General features: G+C 46.8%; 1 protein-coding gene across 1 annotated transcript in view; it reads left to right on the top strand.

The window, feature by feature from the left end:
* Nucleotides 1–21,017, top strand: part of COL27A1 (collagen type XXVII alpha 1 chain) — a 153,294-nt gene that overhangs the window by 61,764 nt on the left and 70,513 nt on the right. The window contains exons 13-21 of the mRNA XM_034067355.1: nucleotides 2,938–2,991; nucleotides 7,187–7,231; nucleotides 10,514–10,567; nucleotides 10,843–10,887; nucleotides 16,968–17,021; nucleotides 17,645–17,698; nucleotides 17,847–17,900; nucleotides 19,329–19,382; nucleotides 19,678–19,731. Coding sequence (XP_033923246.1) covers nucleotides 2,938–2,991; nucleotides 7,187–7,231; nucleotides 10,514–10,567; nucleotides 10,843–10,887; nucleotides 16,968–17,021; nucleotides 17,645–17,698; nucleotides 17,847–17,900; nucleotides 19,329–19,382; nucleotides 19,678–19,731 — 468 coding nt within the window. The remainder of the gene's footprint in view (nucleotides 1–2,937; nucleotides 2,992–7,186; nucleotides 7,232–10,513; nucleotides 10,568–10,842; nucleotides 10,888–16,967; nucleotides 17,022–17,644; nucleotides 17,699–17,846; nucleotides 17,901–19,328; nucleotides 19,383–19,677; nucleotides 19,732–21,017) is intronic.

Here is a 21,017-nt window from a genome sequence, read left to right as displayed (position 1 = left end):
CCCAGTCCTGCCCTCTGAGAAAGGAAAGATGCAGTTGAAGGCTGTGATTGAAATCTGCAGCAGTGTAAGTACAGTATCAGTCTGTGAACGCTCATATTTTCCTTGGCAAGTTGTCTGACTGTAAACAGCAAAATATTCCAACACAGGCTTCTTTTTCCTTTCCTTGCCCAAGCAATGAGTTTTCCCTACACATTTCTGTCTTGGTCTTATTGCTTCAGCATGTAGCAGAGCTATTTTTCCCCTTTTTCTCATTAAAGAAGATTGTAGTCCCCCCCTCTCCTTGTTATATTTGACGTCTTTGTCTCTAGATGGCAGAAGGCTGTTTCCAGTGGTTGCTTACCACAGCTTCTTGGCATGTGCACAGGCTTGAGGGATGTAGTGCCCAGCTGGAAAAAGGCAGACAACTTTCCCTTTTGCAGTGATGCCCATAAACTAGAGTATTGAATCCAAGCAAGTAAGTAATAGCTTGTGTCTGTTCAGGAGTGTGTATTGAACACTGTAGGGAACTGCTACAATAGAGGTGAAATGGGATTTTGCTCGTCTTAAACAGGTCTCCCATTTGAAGAAGTGTCTTTTTACTCAGTTGGGTTGACCAGGGGTTGTAAACCCTCAATGGTAAAGGGAGGTCTTGGGCAACATCTGACTGCAGAGCTTCCCAGTGTAGTTTTCCTGTTCTATCTGCTGTGATCTATTGCTGAGGTTTCAGTGCTACTGATGGTTGTCAACACCAGAAGGTGTGCTGCTGTTTGCTGTCTCGTTTTGCTTCCCTCGGGTTCACTTTTCCAAGGTAACCAGTGTTTGTAGCACCCAGGGGAGCAGGCAGGAAGCGAGAGCATCCTTCTGGCTCAACAAGGACCATCTTTTCCCTGTCTGTTCCATCCCTGCCTCTTAAGCTCTTACCCAGCTCAGAACATGGTTGTGCTGTCCTTTGTTACTGTAAGTCCTAGTCTGAGTCAGAAGCAGCATACCCATTAGCAGCTGCAATTTGTTGGTGTTGTCTCTGGAGCACATCTTCTGCTGTAGCCTCACCTAAGCAATGCTGTTTACTCCCCAAGACTGCTCCACAATAAGCAGAATAGGAAGCAGGGGTGGTTGGAGCTTTGCTTTGCAAGTTCCCACTCTGAACTGAAGCACTAAGGTAGATGCTCTGGTTGGGAAGCCTGATATATTCAAATACACTCCTTAGTTTTCCATCCTGGTGGCTACAGTCAGAATAGTGTGGAAGATAAAGCAATATTTTAGCCCTGGCTGAGCTCACCAAGTCTAGGAGAGAGCCTGGGCTTAGGTTCTGTGTGTGCTGGGTCCATGGGGACCTCCTCTAGCAGACACAGCTCCCCTTTTGGCCCACAGTCAAAAGAGGTGGATGGTGTGTCATGTTTTATCTCACTCCATCTTAAAGGCCATGCAAGAAAAGCAAGTGGAGAATCACAGCACTTGGTGTCACAGCCTCCTCAAAGCAGCTCCAACTGCAGATGAAGTTTGGAGTAGCCCTGAAGCTGCTGATGTCTGAGTGGTCCTTGATAGCCCTTGGCAGTCTGCTTCCTGCCAGTCCTTTGCCAAATGGAGTTCAAACCCAGGGGAAAATTGAGTCCAATCCATCTTAAACTCAACTGCTTCCTCCTTGAAACTATCAGTGTAGTAACCAAGAGGGTTTGCTAAGCACAGAGGTTGTGTACCCCTCTGCTGAGCTCTTCCAAAGGGAGACAGAGAACAGCAGGACAGGGGAGAGCAAACTACTGTATGGTTTGTAATAGGGAACTGGGGAGACTTAGGGTCCTGGGCACGGGATCTGTCCAAGGGCACAAGAGAACATGTGTACACCATCATGTCCTGGTTCTGGCTCAGCACCTCCTCTCCTTTCTCTATGTTTGAAGTCTTGTGGATTTATCTCGGATATAATGAGATGATGATGAAGTTTTTTGTAGTGACTTTTTCGTGTAGTAAACATGGTCTCCCAGAGCTCTGGGGTGTGGACTGTAATGAGCTTGGAACTGTTTGTTCCTCTGGCAAGCTGAAAGGTTGTGAATGCGTTGGAGTGAATTCACTAGGCATCTTTGATCAGCTCCATTAAGCATCTGCATAGGCTCCAACAGAGCGATGATGTTAGTAGACAGGATGAAATAACTCGGATTGACAATCCATTTTCTAGGATAGTCATTGTAGTGAGGTTTATAATCTTCCAGAACATGAGAGATTTGGGAGTGACTTTAAAGGAAGTATTGATTTTTAAGGAAGGATCCTATTAGTAAAGTATTCCTTCCTGAAAGAGGATAAGAAGCACTGTATTATTAAACACAGCACTTCATCTTCCAAACGTGGGATTGACACTTCGTATGTATATACACAACCTAATCTTCAGAGCTGCATATTCCTTGTTGGGCATAATGAAGTGAACCAAAGGGAGGACGGAAGCACTGATTTCCACCCCTTCTTTCTGCTGTGTACACTCATGTTGTCTTTCTATCCAGCACTGCAAAAGCCTTGCCCACCATATGACATCTACGAGAGGCTGGACATAGCCTGCAAGACAAGGAGTGAGCAAGTCAGGTCCAGCAGCCTCAGCATTGGGTGCTTTTCATAGCTTGGCCAAGGAAAAAGCCTTCCTGTCTCCTCGCTGACTCTTCCTCTCAAGGCTCCCATTAGTTCATGTGCAGCTCATGGCTGAGCCTTGTAAATGATGTTGCCAGTTACCCTTCATTGGCCCCAGGAGGGAGCAGTGAATCAGAGCTTTTGGCCCTGTAGAGGTTCTTGCTGAGTGGATGTGCTCAGGATGTGGAGCAAGAACAGTTTGGATAAGGCCAGGCAGGCCCACGGTTCCTTGTGACCTGCTGGGTACCAAAGCGCAGCACTGGGCACAGGGGGAGCAGTGTTTAAGCTGACTGTCTTTACACTAAGGTGCAACAATAACTAACAATCATGTTTACCTCCTTTCCTCAGGGTTTTCCTGGTGATTTTGGGGAACGAGGACCTCCAGGCATCGATGGGAACCCGGTAAGTTGATGGATTTTCTCTCAATTGCTCTGTTCTGCATCACACTGGTTAGACTGATAGAAGTCCATGAGTTTGCTGCCAGCTGCTTGCATTTTGGTTTTGACTCTCCTGAAGAACAAATGTACGTCCCTGCCCTGCTCCAGCATGCTGTGAATTGCCATGTTCAACTCAACATCCTGTAACTGCAAGGTCATTACACTGCCATTTCCATCTCCATCTATTGCCTTTCTCACACCTTGGTCTTGACAGATGCTTCCTTATCCTGAGGAGGATATCACTAGAAGGAAAATCATGAGAGAAAAGACAGGGATGTTGCTTCTGACGAGCGGGCAGTGGTTGGAGAGTGTTGTACCACAGAGGCTGATGCAAAGCCTGTGACAGCCACAGGAACCATCTTGTTGACTGGGGTGCTTTGCATGAAGCATTGTATGAATATAGCAGAGAGACATGGGCTGATAGGCAGAAGGTCCTATTATCATAAGGTACCAGAGACAGCTACTTGAGTGCATGTGAGCTCTCGGAGGAGCAGGCCACATACTCAGTTGTATAGAGGTCTGAGATACATAAAGAGGCACGTTCCTCTCCTTTTCATTACATCGTGTTTTGTGATGTAGGTTAACAAGCTGGTACCACTTGGTTTGCATCTCTCTAGCCTGTAGAATTAAGCTTCTAAAGTACTCCAAGCTCTGCACCTTTTCTCATCCAAGATGAAGGCTAATACCAGTGTAGGAAGCACCAGATTGCCCATTCCAGTGTTTGGGAGCACCAAGAGACAGACGCAATAGCCCAGGCTTCTGCTGCCCTGCTCCCAGGACTGCAGTGGGACAAGTCTCCAGGCTCCTGAGTTTCTTGGCTTCTCTCTGGTCTCCATCAGATCCCTGCTGGCTTTCTAAGAATGGGATGTGACTCCTGGGAATTGGGTCAGGATGGTCACAGAGACCATTTAAGCAGCAGGATGCCGGTAAGGTTTATTTGGCTCTGCTTTTGTAGCACTTAATACCAACCAGTTGGGTGTGCGCTGTTTTCCTCTCCTCACAAAACAGGCCCTTGTGCATTGCAAAAGTTCTCACTGTAGTAATTATTCCAAGTTATTTTCTGAATGGCTTTCTTGGTTCTCCCTCAATTAGCATGTGAGCAGAACTGATTCATCTGTCAGATTCCTGCTGCCTTGGTTATTCACACATAATCTCAGCGCTGCTCTTGGTGTTTGATGGAGTGATTTCAGTGTGTCTTCAAGTTGCCATTCATCATATCTGTGAAGTAAAAGTTCTCTTCACGAGCAGCTCTGATTGCCAGGCCAAGCCCAGCCACACTCCAGCCTTTGTGGGAATTGAGCATAGGAGTCACAAATGCAGTGAACTGAAAGAGTGAGATTCCCAAGGAACACTTGTTGCAGGACTTTTCCCATCCTTCAGTTGACTTAAGCCATGGGTCAGAGTAGAATCAGTGATCCCAAAGCAGAAGTCTTTCTGGATTGTATTGCTATTTCTAGCCAGGAAGAGCAGAATCCTGGAGGTCAGAAAGAGGTTTTTGTTCCCCAAATAGCTTGTTTTGTTTTCTTTCACATCTGCAAGTTGTCCAAGCCCCATTCAGAAGATGCGCTCAGTGTCAGCTGAATGCCAGTTCCCAGAGCATCGGAGAAGAAGCAAACGTCCCTCCTGTTAATTCATCCAGAAGGATTGCTCCTTCTTTCATCTTATCAAAGGCTTTTAAATATTAATGTGCCTTGGAGATTGTAGAATGGAAACAGACTGCTTCAGCTGCCTTGGAGGGAGGTTCACAGGGTCACAAGCGGAGTCACAGACACAGAGAAATGCCAGGAAGTCTGTTTGTGGAGCATGGCTTTGCTAGGTGGGGTAATGCAGCTCAGTTGTGGGCAGGCTGCCATAGGTCCTGGACTGCCACATGCTCTGTTTGATCCACTGAGCACTCACTGCTGCTGCTGCTGCTGTCGCATGGGGATGGCTGAAGCCGACTGTCTCTGATCTTCTTTCCATCCCCTCCAGACGGAGCAAAGGCTCTTCCAACCACAGGGGCGTTTTTCCCTCCTACCAACTTGCTGAGAACTGTTGAGCCATCACATTCCACATCCCTGCTCCTGGAGCGCTTTAGCCACTCCAATTAGTCTCTTAATCACAGGAATTAGACATGGGAAAGGGCTGTTGATTCATCTCCTTGTCTCTTGTCCCAGTGCCCGGTTCATGCACTGGGGAAAGGAGAATAGAGCCCGATTTCCCTCGCAGGTCAGGGCCCAGGCTGTCATTACTGATAACCAGGAAGGAGCACCTGCAAATCCTTCATTTCCCAGGCCAGGGAATGGCTCAAATTAAAAGCTATTCCTGCCCACATCTCCCTGGGGAGTCCACCCCCTCCTTTTCCAAGAGGAAATCCTCTTGTGCTAGATGTGAGGCTGTGAGTTTCCACATTTCCCTTCTCTTGAGGAATGCCACACGGCATAACTCAGAGATCCAGGCAGTCCCTCCTGGACCAAGAGCTGCCCATCCACCCTGTCTGCATCCCAGGAGCCTTACTGGGAAACCGTGCAGCTCCTGTGCTCAGTATTCCAGGGCTTATTCCCTCTCCTTGCTAAGCATAGTAATGCCAGGCCTTGACTTAAAGTTTGATGCTGACCTTATTACAGCAGCTCCGAGGATGCAGAAATCCCACCCGTGAGGAACAATTGCTCCACAGATGTCCCAAGTATGCAGGAAAGGCACCGGCCATAAAAAAAAAGCCATTTTAGGCTGGTTGAGATTATGAAATGCTTTCTGTGTGCGCTTGCCCAATAGTCCTTTACACCACTTCCCATTAAATAAACACACAGAACCCTTTCCCCAAGGAGGCTGAGCGCGTTTGGTCACATTACGACCCCTTCTCTTTCATTCTTTCACTAGGAAAAGCTTTCCATAAAAGGGGAGCTTTATTGCACTGAAGGGGGGACTCCACCAGATGTGCACCATAAACTGAGCTGCTCGGTCAAAGCAAGTAGGCAGCGTGATCCAGAGCACGGGTAGGGCTGTCTGAGCCAACAGGGAGCTCAGTGTTTCCAATGCACTTGTTTTGAGAGGCTCTGTTGGAGATGGGAGCATGTAAGAGCAGGTCCTTGCCCTACAAGCACTGTCAGTGCAGCAGACATGGGGACAAGTGAGCATCACATCATTGATGTAGTACTGGGGACCTAAGGAGCTGACCTGCGTGGGTCTGACACAGCTTCCCAGCCACACATCGCCTGGAAATACCATCAGGCACCTGCATGGCTTTGGAAAGCCGGAGCAGAGGGAGTTTGTGAAGCTGAGAACTCAAAGCAGCCCACAGACCTAGAGAGCAACCTGTCCTTGGAGCAGTGAGCTGGGAGGTGCTCTTGGAAAGCCTCTAAGAGGAGTTGGTGCTTTCCCAAGTGCCCTGCTTGGGAGCAGTCTGTAAGAGACGGCAAATGGGCACAGAGCCCAAGATGGAATCTCTGTAGTCTCTCTCCTCCTGTCCGCAGTGTGGTTGCAAGTGATTCATCCTCCAAGTGAGTGCAGAGAGCTGCCTGCTCCAGGGACAGAGGTGTGAGCCACATCCCTGTGGACAAGCTGCAGCCCGAAGGATAAGGGCTTTTTCTGAAGATGAAATCTATGGCTGGTTGATGGATGAGGCAGAGTGCAGAGGATGCTGCTGGCTCCCCACCTTAACCAGCTCTTAGATACTCAGAGCACCGCGTGTTCCAGTCACATCTCCAGGACCCATCAACCAGCACCAGAAGCTCTCCATACCCATCATACCCTCTTCCCAAACTATCCAATTTCATTTTCATCCTTACGGGTTTTACTGCTCTTTAACCACTCCCAAAACCCCTTCCCCTTTCCCAAGCAGCAGCTTTCCTTTCCTTCCCTTCCCGCCTTAGCTTTGCTGTCCCCTACCCTGGTCCTTCTCCCTGCCCATGACTTCACCTCACCTGGGGCAGGCTCCCTCCTGCTCCATCCTGCTCTTGGGAGATGCACACAACTGTGGAGCAACAACCAGCCCTGTGCATGGAGAGGATGTGCTCTCTCACAGGGAAGCTCTCTGTCATTTCAGCTGGGGAAGGGGCTATGGGGGGACATGGAAAGGGGAGGGATGGTCTTTTCCCTTCCCTCCAGCTCTGGGAACACGGAGCTGCTGTCAGCCTGTACACAGTGCGCCTGTAACCATGTCCGTTTGTCTTTCCTTTTAGGGAGAATTGGGAGCCCCAGGTCCTCCTGGAGTCCTTGGACTCATTGTGAGTACAAAAACAAACGGAGATCTGGCTTCTCGACCCGTTAACCCTTTCAGCCTGCATAACTGAGCACAGATTGTCTGCTTCCTGTGGCAGGGCAGCAATCAGGAGTGTGTATAAGGGGAGGCTGCTTGGTGGATTGGGAGGTGGAGGGGGGCAAACCCTTCCTAAGCAAAAGGAAACAGATTGAAACTTTACTGTTAGTGCTCTTTTGATAACCTTTATCAGGGTATTTCTTCAAAGATGCAATGTGCATTCTACACCAGGACCTACCCTTTTAAAACACAAGTCCCTGTAAGCAGTAACCTCAGGGAATCCCAGTTCTTGCTCACTGGAGAGACCACAGGCAGGAAGGATCTGTCCTCTGGGTATACAGGGACTTTATGTGCACTGTCACCATCCCATCACTAATCCAGGCACAGCCAAACTCCACCCTTCATTACAGCAGGAGAGAAATGACTTTAAGGATGGGTGGCATCTCCTCCCCTGGCAGCTGTGCTGGGGGTTAGTGAATGCCCAGCTGAACACATTATGGTTTCTTTTTAGGTCTCAATGCCTGTTTTGAGTTATTTCCTTCCACGCATGAGAAGCAGTAGGCTCTGTTAGTAGTACAGCATTCTTTCAAGATGATTCCTGTTCAGCTAATTCATTGCACTGAATGGTTAGAAACTTTCCCCTTTTGCCTTTCCTTAGCTTAAATTATAGGTGTGTGTATGTCAGGTGAGATCAAGGCCTCAATTGCCCTAATACTGCACATAGAGCAGAAAACCCAGGAATGTTAGACTCTATGAAGGAAAAGCTGAGAATATCCCGACACAAGTATTCCCATCTTGCAGATGGGGCAGTTGGGCAAAGATGGATTAAGGCTTCAGAATGTTTTTTGTGGAACCAGGAATTAGGTTTGTGTTTCCCTTTGTTAGTGGAAATGAAAGTAGCTGCTTTAGACACAACAGCAGAAAGGATGTGATGCTGGCAAAGAGCTGTAAGAGGAAGATTGTTACTGAAAAGAATCTGATTGAAGGTGTTGTCCAAATTGGATCATATTTCTCCAAGCTTTTGGAAAGATTTGTCTTAACCTGGTTGCTGTTAACTCACAGGTATTTATTTGTTAGAAAGTGGCAGGTCAAGCACTATAAATATGATTCAGTTCTCCTCTGAGCTGGCCCAGCCAGTGCCACGCTGTTATGTACTTGGAATACATCATAGGGCCAGGAAGAACAGGTTTTGCTGGAGCTGATCTGGAATGAGCACAGGCAGTGTGTGGTTTCTAACCCGCCTTTGTGATTGGTTTTGTCCCACACTAACTGCAGCCACCCAAATAGCACCGAGTTCTATGTGAGGTGCAACTAAACTGTTTTGTTCTCCCTGACTGTTCCCATGTAGCGCTGCATGTGCTAGACCAGGATTCAGCTCCATCACCAGGCACCTGGAGTCTGACACCTTCTCTGCCTTGGTCAGTTATGTTGGTCTCTACTGGCACCCCAAGTTTTTTACTGGAAAGGGGCAAACCCAGCAGATCTCCTTTTGCTGCTGAGCCTGGTCTGGCTTAGACTTTAAATATGTCTTCTCCCTTCCCATCCAGATGAAGAAATCATCATTCCTGTTGGGAGCTTCTTCCTGGCTTTACTTTTAAGGCAAAAAGTCAGGTTTTTGCAGTGCTGTTTTCCAGGAATCACTTGCTGCAGCACTGGCAATCAGCTGTTGTCATTCCCAGTTCTTCTGCTGGTAACACTCTGAGCAGCTAATAATTTCAAACAGAGATTCAGATAAGATTAAGATCTGAAACTAAATCAGATCTTATACCCCAGGGTTATACATAATTCAGGATGCTGAAGCATCTCAAGTGGGATTGATCTAGCAGTGACCTCCTCCATCCTTCTGGGAAGAAGAGGGCACATCCATCCTGCCTTTTCCTCTCTATGGGACAGCACCAGCCTCCTTCCCTGGGGTCTGCAGCACGAAGCTCACTCCATATGGCACCAATAAAGTGTTTGCTGCAGACCCCATTCAGTTTCTTCCTTCCTTCTTTCCCATCTACAGTCACCCCAAGGGACCAGCTGGGTCCCCAGCTGCTCCAGCACCCTGTAAGTGTTTGGGTTTGCTGTTTGAGAGGCTCAAGAGCAGAATTAGATGCAACTCAAAGCCTCTAATGAACCATGTGGGCAAAGCTTTAAGTAAACTCCTTCCCACAAGCAGCCTTTATGCTGGGAGGTATGAAGAGAGCATCTGTTGAGGCGGCTGCAGCTCTCCTTCAGCAGAGCCTCCCCTGTTTATTTACACACTGCAGGCGAGGCTGGAGCACCCCATCACTGACTCTCTTCATGGGCAGGAAGCAGCCAAAGCCTGTTTGAAAGCCACTGAAGGCTTTCTTTTGTACATGCACACACAGGTACACCAGCATCCACAGCTCCAGGGTCCTCCTGTGATCCAGTCTCTCATATGAGCCCCAGGATACGATGCTATCAGCAGAATGGCCACGCTGATGAGACACCTCTGTCCTTACCTCCTGTTTTTCCTCTCTCCTCCCCATATCTCTTTTAGACATCAAAACTTGGCAGGGACCTGAATTTCTTGACCATTGCCTTTTTCGCTGTTTGGGTCTGTGTCCTGTTTAGCACACCCTCAGATCCCATCCAGAGAACTTGAGAATACTCTGATAGACTCTTCCTGAGAACAGGAATAACTTCATCAAGAATAAATACGCTCCAGGATTGTCTTAAACCTGCCCAATGTTTTAATATTGCAGATAGTGAAAAGAGGGAAATGAATCCATTCAAAAGCTGGGAAAAACATCCCAAATTCTTTCTCAGATCCTGCCCCAGCTGCACACTTCAAAGTGGCTTCCTAATTAATTTTCCACTATTTTGCCATTCATTTACTAGCCTGAATTCCTCATCTATTTAAGTGAATCCTGGGTTTGGAGTCTGACCACACTCCCCAACAGTCATATCTCCTGCGGGCATGGGATGAGTTGACCATGGGGAAGAGCTTGCATCTCCAGTGGTTAGTGCCAATGGGATTTGGGGTCTGTTCTTTGTGGTGAGAGCAGGATGTGAATAGGAGCTGCTGCTCTTCCTCACATGCCTGCGAGGTGAACACCCTGTGCTGCTTTTACTTAGGGGCTTGTCTCCATGTTAAAAGCCTCTTGACTCATGCCAGGATGCTGCTTCTGCTGAAGTCAGTGGTGCAGTTCCTTAGGGCTACTGAGAGATAGGAGAGGAATTCCTGAACATGGACTGTTGGTTTTTCACCTGATGACTCTGGTAATTCTCCTTCTCTCACCAGGGTGACATGGGCTCTGTTGGACCAATAGGCTATCCAGGACCAAAAGGCTTAAAGGTGAGAGAATAACTGAGCTGTGTGAGCTCTTGTCCCTCCACAGCAGAGCTGAAGGTTATCCTTCTCCTCCCTTTGGTAATGGTGACTGTCCAGCCCATGAAGGGTGCTTAAAGGATGTGTGATGGAGCAGCTTTGGGACCAGTCTTGCACTTGGCTTTAGGGCTGTGCCAGGCCAGTGCTGTGCCTAAGCCACCGGCCCTATCAGAGACAGTGTCAGAGACCTGGGAAAGTCTTCACAGTGGTTCAGTCTCACCTTGAGCTATCTTTTGTTTCAGGGGCTGATGGGAAACCCTGGAGAACATGGACTGAAAGGTGATAAGGTGATCTGAATACTCCCTTATTGCACTGTGTTTTAATTTTGCATGTGAAACCCCCTTTCTAGCTTCTCTTTCTTATTCAGCACCACCACACTGGTTCCATTGTGGCTGTCTTTTTGCTCCCATCTTCCCACCTTACCTTCTTTCTTGACACTCCATTTTTGATGTTTCTTTTATGATATCTCCCCCATCCCCTTTTCCATGGAGTTCTTGTATAGATCAGATCCTCATTGGAGCTTCTATCTCCCACTGATGACAGTAACTGTAAGATTATCTGGTGTTTCACTGGGCTTTTATAGGTTTATATGGGTTGCATGATGGGATGGGGAAGGAGGACGAAGACCTAGGAGCATTGACAATGGGTTTCCATTAACGCATGTGATGTGACAAAGCAGTGCAGCTCCTTGGATCAAGCAAACCAGCTGGATCCTCAGGAGCACTGTTCTGTGTTAGGTACCTCTGCTCCCATTCGGAGGCTCACCTCGGCTCAGCCTCCTGTTGAGAGGAAATTGCCTTACTCCAAACTGACATAAATCACTTTAAAAGAATAAGAAAGGAGAAGGGGCCTCGATTGAAGTGATTTATTGCTGCTGGCACAGAAATGCACAGCTTGAGCTAAACCAGCATGAAGCTGTGTGTGGAAATGTCTCACTGTCACGAGAACCATCCTCCTACAGGTATTTGAGTGGAGGATTTATTTAGTCTGAAGAAGTGGGAGGTGCAATCATTTGTTATTGGCCCTGATTGCTCAGGAGGGCAATGGAAAATGGCCATTAAGTGTATTCTCCTCCTCCTGTCTGATCTTTTATTCTCTTCTTCGATGTTTGCTTTTAGAGGATGATTTAGCAGCCCAGAACTGCACAAGGGAGAAAGTAGTGTCAAGCCAGTTGGTTCCATTCTGCTTCTATTATAGTAGCTCTTTCTATGGCTCCTGTGTCTGCAGTTTTCATTTCTCCCTTGCACCAGCTTTTCACTTGTGTAGAGAGGAAGAACAGGGCAAAAGGACTTTTTGCTTGAGAAGAAGCTCAAGACATTATAGCCTCCTGGATGTTGGTCTCCATCACTTGTCACAGGTTACTGTTTGTCCCCAGTACTTTTCCAGCCACTGCTATCACAGTAACCAAATGGTTTGCAGCTCTCCCAGAGTTATCCCTACAATACTCCCATGTGCAGAATTATCCATCCTCCCCCAGTAATCCCTTGCTCAGTCTTGGAGCCTCTCCTGAGGTGCAGGAAACCCTTTTGTTTCCCTCCCTAGCTACCTCTCCCACTACATTTTCCTTGGACAGCTTTCCTGGCTTTCATTACAGCCTTTTCCCAACCCTGGACTGACAATCCATCCCTTCTACTCAAGCCTCCCCTGTCCCTAATGAGTTGACTTTAGATTTAATATCCTTGGTGCTGTCAAACATTCAGATTGGACCAGCAGTGATTCCAAAGCCAGAAAGAGCTTCCAAACAGCTTGTGCATACCCTTTCCAGCAGTCCAACAGCCAAAGGGTGGGAAATACAAGGTAAAGGAAAGTCAGGCCCACTGAGGCATCGATGACCACAAGGCTCATATGCTCAGGTGAAGGCATAAGCTCTGGCATTGTGGTTTTTAGCCAAAGCATCAGAGTTTGCTGCACTTGTTTGCATGGGTATAGACAAAGTTTGTCAGCTCTCCTTACATTTAGGGGTGAATTTGGCCTGAAAGAGCTTTGTGGCTTTTTCAGTTATTTGGTTTTCTGATTTGTTCAGCTGGTTGGCCCAGTTCATAATACAGCCCTTCTCCAGCTGATCAAAAGGCTTTTGCATGCGTTTACTCATTCCCCCATTTCCTTAGTGAATGGCACCTTTAAGTCTTTTTATTTTCTCTCATTCTGATTGGGGCATCATGTGTAAAACCACTCATCCCTTCTTGCAGCTTGCTTACACTTGTGTTTTAATTGTTTATGTTCTGGTACCACTAAGGAATTTATATATATGTGTGTGTGTATATATATAATATATACAATAAATATGTATAATATCTATAATGCATATCATATATATAATATATATCTGATATTCTTAATTGAAGCTGGTCTTAGAAACATCTGACTTAAGGAAATCCCACATAGAGGAAAACAGAGGCAGGATCTCTGTTTTCACTTAGTGCCTGGTTGGGCTTGGGTCACAGGAAGGACTCTGCCCAGCACAGAGGGATTGACTTCTGTTGAAGCTTCCTTCTGTATTCTCTCACCAGTCATATCACTGTTTGTTTCTGCTGTTATTGCTATTTTTAGGCTGAGACATCTTATTTAAAGGCTTTCTCTGGTCGCCTGCTATTCTTTTTGTGTCCGTTAGCTTTTGACTTCAGTCCAACTCTTCATCATCTACTTTAGACAGAACTGTCTTACTGCTATGACCAGAAACAGAAGCAGCCTCCCCGAGTCTTTTATTTATTCTCTATGTCTATGGGTCTGAAAGTTTGCCTCTTGCCATTCTTGAAACATTTCCAGGCCACAGTTGTATGGAGTCTGCTCTGCAGAGAGCCTTATTCATAGCTTGGTCACCTCCCAAGTAAGAGAGTTCTCTCTGCTTGATGTTGAAGATGCAATTCCAGGAGTGAACTTAGCTAACTGGTTATGGATGATGGTCCAGCCACCAAGTAGTGACCTTTTCACTGCACATCAGTGTGGCTCAAGCACACCCATCCTACTGTATGAATATATGAGCCTATGAGGTCCCTGATTCCCTTTATTTCAGACCTCCAAGCTGTTTTCCTGCAGTGCGTTCAACAGGAATACTGCAGAAGGAAGGGCTGGCAGTGCCCTATGCAGAGCGGATGCACAGCCCATACAGCAGAAAGCTGTGCTGGAGCCCAGGAGTCCTGTTTACACCCCAGCTTGTGAACAGGGTTCAGAAATCAGTCGAAGACACACGGTTTCCCATAGGGGTTTAGCTGCCATCTGCCAACTGTCCAAGCATCTTCCCTGAGACATCTCTGGAAGTCATAGATGAAGTGTGCTGTGCATGCAAGACAAGTGAGTCCAGGTACTAGGGAATCAAAATTCCAGCAGCAAATCAACACCTTACACCAGCGTTTGTCACTGATTTTTGGACCTTGTTATCCTTTGTTGCTTGTTCAGTATTCTTCAAGGTGCAGCTCAGTTAATCCCAGGCATCCCATAGCGGAGGCCAGGCATGAACCAGACTAAGGGGCAACATCCCACTCCTTCATAAATCACATCTAGCAGCTAGGGAGGCAAGTACAGAGCACACCAGTGCTAGCCAGCCCCTTCTGCATCCCTCATAAAAGCTCTTGGTACCACAAGGTTTTAATGATGCTTTTTACAGCTTCAGTTTTGCCACAGAATGGGTCCTTCTGTTTTCTTGGAGAAGAGAGGGGGCAGAGAGAGTTGCATCTCCTGCTATAAGGAGGAGTGGAATAACCATATAACCCTGAAATAAAAGAGTGGTCTTGAGAAGATCAAGTGACAACACAAAGGAAAGGTAGAGGAAGTGGAGGAAATCCAAGCTGCTTGTTCCCAGGAAGGAGTTCTATGAATCAGGACACCCGTAACATGCGAAGGACACAGCTCAGTGAAATACCTCTGGTAGTTCTGCAGTGTTTGCTCCTCTAAGCAGGAAGTCTTGGGCTAAGACATACCCAAAGTGAGGGGATTTTGCTCAGTGACCTCCTCTGCATCTTACACACAGCAAACCCCCCCTTGCACTTGCAAATCTATCACTTCCCTTGCACCCCCTTCTGTGTTATGCGGTGTGAAGAAGGGCCTCAGGGTCTCTGAAGCTGCATTGCTTTTTATAGGCGAAACATGAAACAGGCATCGTCCCCTGGGCAGAGCCTGTTTGTAATTTCAGATCATGCATTCCTCCTCCTCCCCATGAGCCTCGAAGCCCCTTTTCAGCCTTTTTTAACACTAAACATGCCTGGCCTCTTTCCTCCTTGTCTTGCCCCTCATATTAAGGGCACAGACACCAAATCACAGTTTCAGATTTATTGTGCTCAAGGCAGGTGAGAGGAGATGCCTTAGTCCTTTGGTTTAAGGCATCAATAACCATCACAGATGGATTGTTCACATGCTATGATTGCTCTGCTGGGCTATTGCAATAGCACAGATAAGAGATGTGTTTTGTCTTCCCTGCTTCCTTCTCACCTTCTCTAATGCCCGTTTCTTAGAGTTGTTTGAAAACTCTTTTCTTTGTCACATAGTCACCACCCCACTTTACTTAGAGGTCAGTGATAAAGGTTTGCTCCTGCCTTTTGCTATGCTCAGGAAACTCTTTCCCTATAGTAGCCATTTCTTAATGTCCAAGTATGTATTCCAAGCAGTATTTCAATGGCCATTTCTATTGCTGGGGAGAAACTGCTTAATAAAAGATAAATCCTTTTGACCCTTAATATAGGGGATAAAAACAAGGAGCTTTCAGAGGAAGAAAAACTATTTTCCTGCTGTTCTTCTGGCAGGAGCCAGCATAAGAGCAGGTTTCAGTGGTTTAAGCCCTGGACTAGATAAAAGAGAAGATGAGAGAAACCTTGCAATGGTTGGAAATGAGCTGGGTCATCCAGTAGGTTTTTTGCCATCTCTATTGTATCCAGGACTTGGGGTTCATCCGAACTGAAGCTGTGTAAATAGCTGATTGTTTCCATTTGCTTGCATTGCCAAAAAGGAGAAAAAAAGATAGATGGAAAATAGTTTAAATGAAGCAAAAAGTTGGTTGTTTGACTCGAATTAAAATATTTTAGGTAACAAGCCAAATGAGAAAAATTAATTTAACTTTTGTTGTTGTTGTTTAAGAGCAACATTTTTGCTATATAAAAGGTTTGCTTTGAAGCTGCTTTAGTGAAATGTTCTGGGAACATTTACCAAAACACTTAGGCAAATTTAGCATGAATCCATGAAACATTTCCATCACTCAATCTGCATAGTTCCCAATTAGTTTTCTTCTGCACAAGCTGTCTCCAAATAGTCTTTCCCAACTCAAGCCTTAACCATCCACAATTTCATTATCCCCTGCATGTTTCTGAGGTTGTGACAATTATTTAATCTCTCTGATAACAACCGAGTGGGTTTTGCTTGAGTAGAAGTAGACTTCCTCTGCCGTCTCCTTATAGACTGGCTCTGTTGCAGGAGCCCATATGTCTGCCATATGGGCTATGGTTAAACATACAGCTCTCTGCACTCATATTGCTTGCTCCCATCCTGGGAAACCAAGTTTAGAGGCATGTGCTGTGCATGGGGCAGAGTTCTTCCGAGTTATTTCTGTTGGGTCTTATTGTACCAAGTCTTTGGAGTCATTCCTCCTTGGACTTCCCAAGAAGAATTTTCCTTTCTTTGCCCCATCATTGACCCATCCTTTAAGTAAATCTCTAAGTAAATGATACTGGTCAGGAGGTCATCTGGTCCAACAGCCTGCTCACAGCAGGGCTAAGAGTTGATGCAAGAAGGAAAACCTTCAGGGGTACTTATACTCTCTCCAGGGAGTCAGGATCTGTTACAGTGGTCCAAAGAGGGGAAAGAAAGATAGCTCTGCCTAAAGCTGGTTTCCCCCCACCAGCAATGAACACCAGCCTCCTGGGGTATCTCAGCCTACATATTGGCAGTGAGATGGAATTAAAGCATTACTAGAAGTTACTCATGTATTCTTTTGGAATAGGATTGGGTTTTGATGCCAGCACGAGGATACGCTGAGTATTGTTTTCTTTTCTATAGAGCCCTATGAGAGAAAAGGTCTATTTATTGGAAACTAAACTAGCTCTTCTGTTCAGCTGAATCTGAACACTTCACCACCTTCACTGTTGCTGTTAGCCACAGGAATTCAGCCTCTTCTTGCAGCTTCTATAGAAACACAATGCTTGGGAATTTGTATTCTTCTCTCTCCTGCAGTTTCATTTCTCACTTCAGAATCAATGTTGGGAAATACATAGTTTGTTCAGGATTGTTGTTAGAGTCAACATGATCTACAGCCTGCCAGCAGTTCAGTTTTGTCTGGAGCTGTCAATGAGACTTATTACTGCACAATGCACTGTCTAGCACCTACCTGGGCGCTTTGGCCATTGCTGTTGCCTATTTTAACCCTCTGGTGATGTGTATCCAGGGTGATCAGGGAGGAGCGGGTGTTCCAGGAGATATCGGCTTCCAAGGAGACAAGGTAATTGATTTTCTTTTCTCCATCATTTTCTTTCTTCCTTGCATAGTAGAATGTGTGGCCACCAGCTTTCTCAGCTCACTTTAAGCTGTGAGGAGCTGGAACTAACTGCATCCTGCTGTCAGGTCTCCCTGCCTGGATAGTTCTCATCTGGGGTACATTGTGCCTTGCTAAAATTCATGTCAATATATGGATTTTGTTGTTATTCATAATAGAAGTAGTTCTGCTGGGGGCTTTCTATAAAAGGGGTCATATCCCCTGATAGAAATGGATGTGATGGGGTAGAATTGATGAGGATGAGTGTGAATGCGTGTGGTCCAATGAGTTCTCCCCTGTGACTACAACACAATACTGACTTCAGCTGGCTAACGCTGTACTGAGCACTGCACTGGAGCTTACATGGCTCTGAGCCACATCCAACTGCAACAGCTCACATGTTCTTTGGGGCTAAATTCAGCCCCAGCTTTAGCAGAAACATGTCCCTGTCCCAGAAACTGTCCCAGCCCCTTGCAGGGCTGAGTTTAGCCCTTAGAAAATGCTTCTCTCTCTATGCAGAGAAGATGGAGATGGAGAATATGTATTTTTGTGATGCTTCATTGTGTTCTGAAAACCTGTGTCTCTCTCAGGGCAGCCAGGGTTTGCCTGGGGTCCCTGGGGCACGAGGGAAAGCAGGCCCCTTGGTAAGTAACCAAGCATCCTCTGCTTCCCCATCTCCCCATCTAAAGGTTCTGTGCCCAGCTGGAAAGGCAGCTTGGCAGGGGTGTGCTGTTCTCAGCAGGAAAGCCAGGAGCCAGCTCACTTTTCTCCATGTTTTCCTGATTTCTGCAGGGAAAAGTCGGTGACAAAGGTCCAGTCGGGTTTCCAGGACCGCCTGGCCCTGAGGTATGTCCCATTACCTCTTCCAGTATCCTTTTCTTAGGTAACTTCAGCAGCATCCTTTCTTCAGCACGCCCCCATGATAACGTCTCTCTCCTACCTTTGCTTTGCCTCTGCAGCAGTAAATGTCTGCAGCTCCCCATGCATCATCAGCTCTCTGATAAACACCCATATGGCAACTGATGGCTGTTGAGATGCCAATCTCCTGTCCACACAGGAGGTTTTTAGCTCTTGAGCTGTGTACAGACAGGCCCACAGAGGGTTTTGATTAGGAGGAATATGCATGGAGCTGTTGCTAGTTCATACAGAAAGCAAGAGCCAGACGCTGCCTCCCACATGGGTACCCAGCCTGATGGAGAAGGGACAGCTGCTGCTGCTCACCATACCTGAGCTCTGACACATTTACCAGCCCCAGACTGGTGTGTCCATGGCCCTGCTTTCTGGCCCTTTTTGTTCTTCAACTCCTTTTACGGGACAGAACAATCATTTATTGGATCTCGCATCTCACTTTCCACCCATCCTCCTCTTTTCAGCCTAGGGCTTCACTTCTGTTGTAGGGTATGATGGTACATGAGTGGGGATGAGGTAGAGAGGATCCAGCTGGATTCAAGACCCATTCTACATCCCCTGTTTTCCTTGTTTTTTCCTTCCACTTTTTTCACACATATGGAGGGATTTTTAAGTTTTCCCCTGCAAAATACCAATTCCAGTCGAAAAAGACTCTTCCTGCCCTTACAGGAAACACATCATAGTGACACCTTAAATGCAGGATCAGGTCCCCCCCAGCTTCATAAGCAACCAAACAACATCTTGACAATGCTCAAGAGCCCTTTCCAGCCCAACTGATGGTCTGTTTTCCCATCCCCAGTGCTCTGGTATGTTGCTGGGTCTGGAAAGGCTCTCTGCTGAGTGCTGCCACTTAACCAATCGTTCCTCTCTGTTGCTATTGGAAATAACCACAGATTCCTTTGTTTCCTTAGCGAAGGGCTGGTGGGTGGGAAGGAGCCGCTGCCTGGCTGAAGGCAGCAGCTAATGAGCATGTCAGCACCTTCCCTAAGCCCTCGCCTGCTTCCCTTTGTCGCCCAGGCGTGCAGTTGGGCTCCTCGGAGCACTGAGATTATGCGCTGACTCGTAAAGATTAATTAAACCCCAAATTGCCAGCTCGAGCTGTGTGATGACAGCCAGGCCCTCGCAGCCGTAAATCTGCCAAGAAGATGGACCTAAAGGGAGCTGCTGGGAAAAGGCTGCTCTCGAATCAAACCGATAGCGCTGCTCCCATCATCTTGTTCCATTCCCTTTGGAAGCGGTGCTGTGGCTCACACACGGACACCGCATGTAATGGATGTCTCAGCCCTTAGCCTTGAGTTAAAACTCTCGCTGAAGGTGGCTGCAAAAGTCCATCAATGCACCCTGATCATATCTCCTTTCCTTCAGGGCTTCCCAGGTGATATTGGCCCACCAGGAGAAAATGGTCCTGAAGGCTTGAAGGTGAGTGGAGCAGAGATTGGAGCAATGTGTGGGGTGGGAAGCAGCCAGGGAAAACAAAGTAGTGGGAAAGGGGGAGAGAGAGAAAGCCCTGGAGGTTCCTAAAGATTGTCCCAGCCAGCGTTTCAGCTTGGTTTGTTTGGCTTGAGGCCCCTCCAAGTGCAGGGTTTTCTTTTTCTGTAACAGAATTGACATTGGATGATGTTCCGTGGCTGTGAAAGAGACTTTCTCATTTTAATTGCCCTTCTGAGCTTGTGTTTCTATTTTCTGAGTATGTTTTCCTTCGGCTCTTTCTCAGGGAAAGCCAGGAGCACGAGGTTTACCTGGGCAGAGAGGACTGCCTGGACAAGAGGTGAGTGTCCTCGGACCAAAAAGCAGGTTGGATTTAAGGAATAATGTTCAATTTTGAAGATTAATGAGTGCTGAAATGGTGCCTGCAACTTGAAATCCTTTGGTGCCTCTGAATCCAGACACAGATGCTTGTATTCAGCAATCAGAGACTTGTGGAAGAAGAGCATCCCCTAAGCTGTGAGCTTTGCTTCCAGTCACCGGCATCTGCTGACCCTAAGCTCTACATTGGCTTTTCATTTAAAGTCTGTTTCCCCCATACCCACCCAGAATGGGTGTTAATGCCCTTTTCCCTGCACATCCCCTTGTGCAGCCATGCCCTGACCTGGCTTTTGGTTTCTGCTCCTTTTAAGTGTGTTTTATTCCAACTGAGACCTGCAGACTCCATGCAATCTCCTTTCATAAAGGGAGTACATAGATTAGAATCGCTCTTCTGCAAAGGTTCATGTGCCCCAGCATCTCAGAGCTTGCGGCTTCCTCTTATTACTTCATATGAAAACCTGAACCTTCATTCCTGTTGTGGTCACTAAGGAGCAAATGTCATTGATTTAATGGAGCTGCAAGTGCTTTATATATACTTCAAGGCCTGAGTCCCCTCTGTTTATCCTGCTGTAACCCCAGTGACTTCAATCCTGTTGTAACCCCAGTGACTTCAGTGTAGTTTCTTCTCCTTCAGGCCAGTGTAAGCTGTTTGTCCAGTCATGAGAGACTGTGCAAATAACACTGAGAGCACACATGGGCAGGAGCTCATTTTAATAGCACTAACAACTCTTTAACTTTTTCTGGGACCTCTTTTGCTTGGTCCCTAAATGGGATTAATGCAAATTAGCTCATTTATTCGCACTGAAATAGGGGGAAAAAATATTCCAAGCAATTTACAAAGGGAATCAAAGCCCTGCATTCCAGGTTCAGGCAGGCATGACCAAGCTGCCTTCAATTTCCTCTAGTTAGTGAGTGTAAAACTGAAGACATGGACATGGAGTTTGTATGCCTGTGCCTTTACCACTGTGGTTACCCAAGGTCAAGGCTGTGTGTTATGTCTTTAGAAATGGGGTGCATTGTGGGTGGCTTGTCTGAGCCCATTGAGCTGAGTGCCTAACTTGTGGCCCCATCTTCATCCTGCCAGCTCGTGCCACCAGGGCTGATCACCTAAATGAGAGCAGCCAGAGCTGCCAAGGGTGCTTTTAATTCCTCTCTTGGCAGTCAGTTTTAGACACTTGAGATTACTTTTGTGAAGCTTAATTGAAGGTCTCCTAGAAACTGTAAATCTGATCCAATCACATTAGAAAC

This window comes from Melopsittacus undulatus, chromosome 11, assembly GCF_012275295.1.
Source record: "Melopsittacus undulatus isolate bMelUnd1 chromosome 11, bMelUnd1.mat.Z, whole genome shotgun sequence".
Taxonomy (NCBI): Eukaryota; Metazoa; Chordata; class Aves; order Psittaciformes; family Psittaculidae; genus Melopsittacus; species Melopsittacus undulatus.
Note: the sequence above shows the minus strand (reverse complement) of the source record. Positions and strands in the feature narration are given on the sequence as shown.